At 36.5% G+C, this 1,706-nt stretch overlaps 1 protein-coding gene across 1 annotated transcript; it reads right to left on the bottom strand.

Moving 5' to 3' along the window:
* Nucleotides 1-246: 246 nt before the first annotated feature.
* Nucleotides 247-431, bottom strand: SARC_15519 (hypothetical protein; the record flags this gene model as incomplete). The annotated part of the gene is made up of 1 exon (XM_014290361.1): nucleotides 247-431. A coding segment is annotated over one exon (185 nt), but the record flags the coding sequence as incomplete, so codon positions are not given.
* Nucleotides 432-1,706: the final 1,275 nt, after the last annotated feature.

Raw genomic sequence — 1,706 nt, forward strand, 5'->3', positions numbered from 1 at the left:
ACACTACATACATACATACATACATACATACATACATACATACATACATACATACATACATACATACATACATACATACATACATACATACATACATACATACATACATACATACATACATACATACATACATACATACATACATACGTACATACATACATACATACGTACATACATACATACATGCATACCTACATACATTCATATATAAAGAATACATACACACAAATGCTGCGTAAGACGTACCTAGGATGAAATTATACTGAGCGATCTGGGCGTTGCGGACCTTCTTGGGCAGTGTATTGGGTCCATCGTCACAGTCTGCATGGAAACCAGCCTTGTGTAGGGCGGCGCGCACCTTCTCACCGTACTCGTTGAAGCCTTTGCCCACAGGTACTACCTGCACCTGTCGCGGGTTGAGCCAGAAGGGCCTGTGTGTGCAGTAAATAGAATGTAGGTATATTTGGAAATTTAGGGATTTCCCTGGTTTCTCTGTATGCATATGTATACTTAAGCAAATGGAATGTATATTTGATATGATAGTTAAGAATTTCCCGTGTTTTCGCTGTATGTGGTCACTGGACATGTGTATAGGACTATGTGAAGGTGAAAAATGTATCTATTGATATCCCCGCATTGTCCCACACGTGCATCTGTACTTGTCCCGGGTTGAGCCAGAAGCGTCTGTTTGCGCAATCAGTGTGTATCAAGTATGAACATGTGCTATCACCACTTTTGTCAGTGTATGTAGCCGCTATATAGACGTACATGGTTTTCTCGGAATTCATAGTTAGTATCTCTAATATGTTATTTGCGACCGTCGCGGGGTAAGCAGAAGTAGCCTGGGTGTGAAGCGAGTTAAACGGCATCGAAGTGTTCGTTTGTGTTCCTACCGGAACTGATATCTCCATAGCAGTATCGGTAGTATTCGAATATTATGACACTGGAGCTTTCTATACTGAAGAATTTCTAGTTATAAAAATTGACGGTACTAATATATAGGGTAGCTGGATATGCGTATGGTCCTATCTGAAGTTCTGAACTGAAGAATTTCTAGTTATAAACATTTACGAGATTAATGTATAGGGTAACTGGATATGTGTATGGCCCTATCTGAAGATATATATGAATTAAGTTTACTTTGGCCCACCGGCACTAATTGCACCTGTGACGCGGCTGACCCAAAAGCGTATGTACGTGCAGTCCACACAAGATGTCAAACGATGACAAAGAACTTCCCATCGACACCAGAAAGTCACAATTTGGCAATTGACATAGATGTGCTAAGGGACTCAAATTGAATCGTAACGAATACACCAACAAAATCATAGAAATTCAATGACTGTCACATAGATATACGCAGCTATAAGGTCTGAAAGATGGAGATATGAAGAACGACTTATAGAGGCACTATATAAATATATATATATATATATATATGCATATATGCATATATGCATATATACATTATACGAATATACATATATACATACATACATACATACATACATACATACGTCCATACATACATACATACATACATACATACATACATACATACATCCATACATACATACATACATACATACATACATACATACATACTTATACATATACATGTACATATACATGCATATACATATATATATATATATATATATATATACATATACATAAACAGATATATATACATATACATATACATA

The sequence above is a fragment of the Sphaeroforma arctica genome (genome assembly GCF_001186125.1).
Source record: "Sphaeroforma arctica JP610 unplaced genomic scaffold supercont1.6248, whole genome shotgun sequence".
Taxonomy (NCBI): domain Eukaryota; class Ichthyosporea; order Ichthyophonida; genus Sphaeroforma; species Sphaeroforma arctica.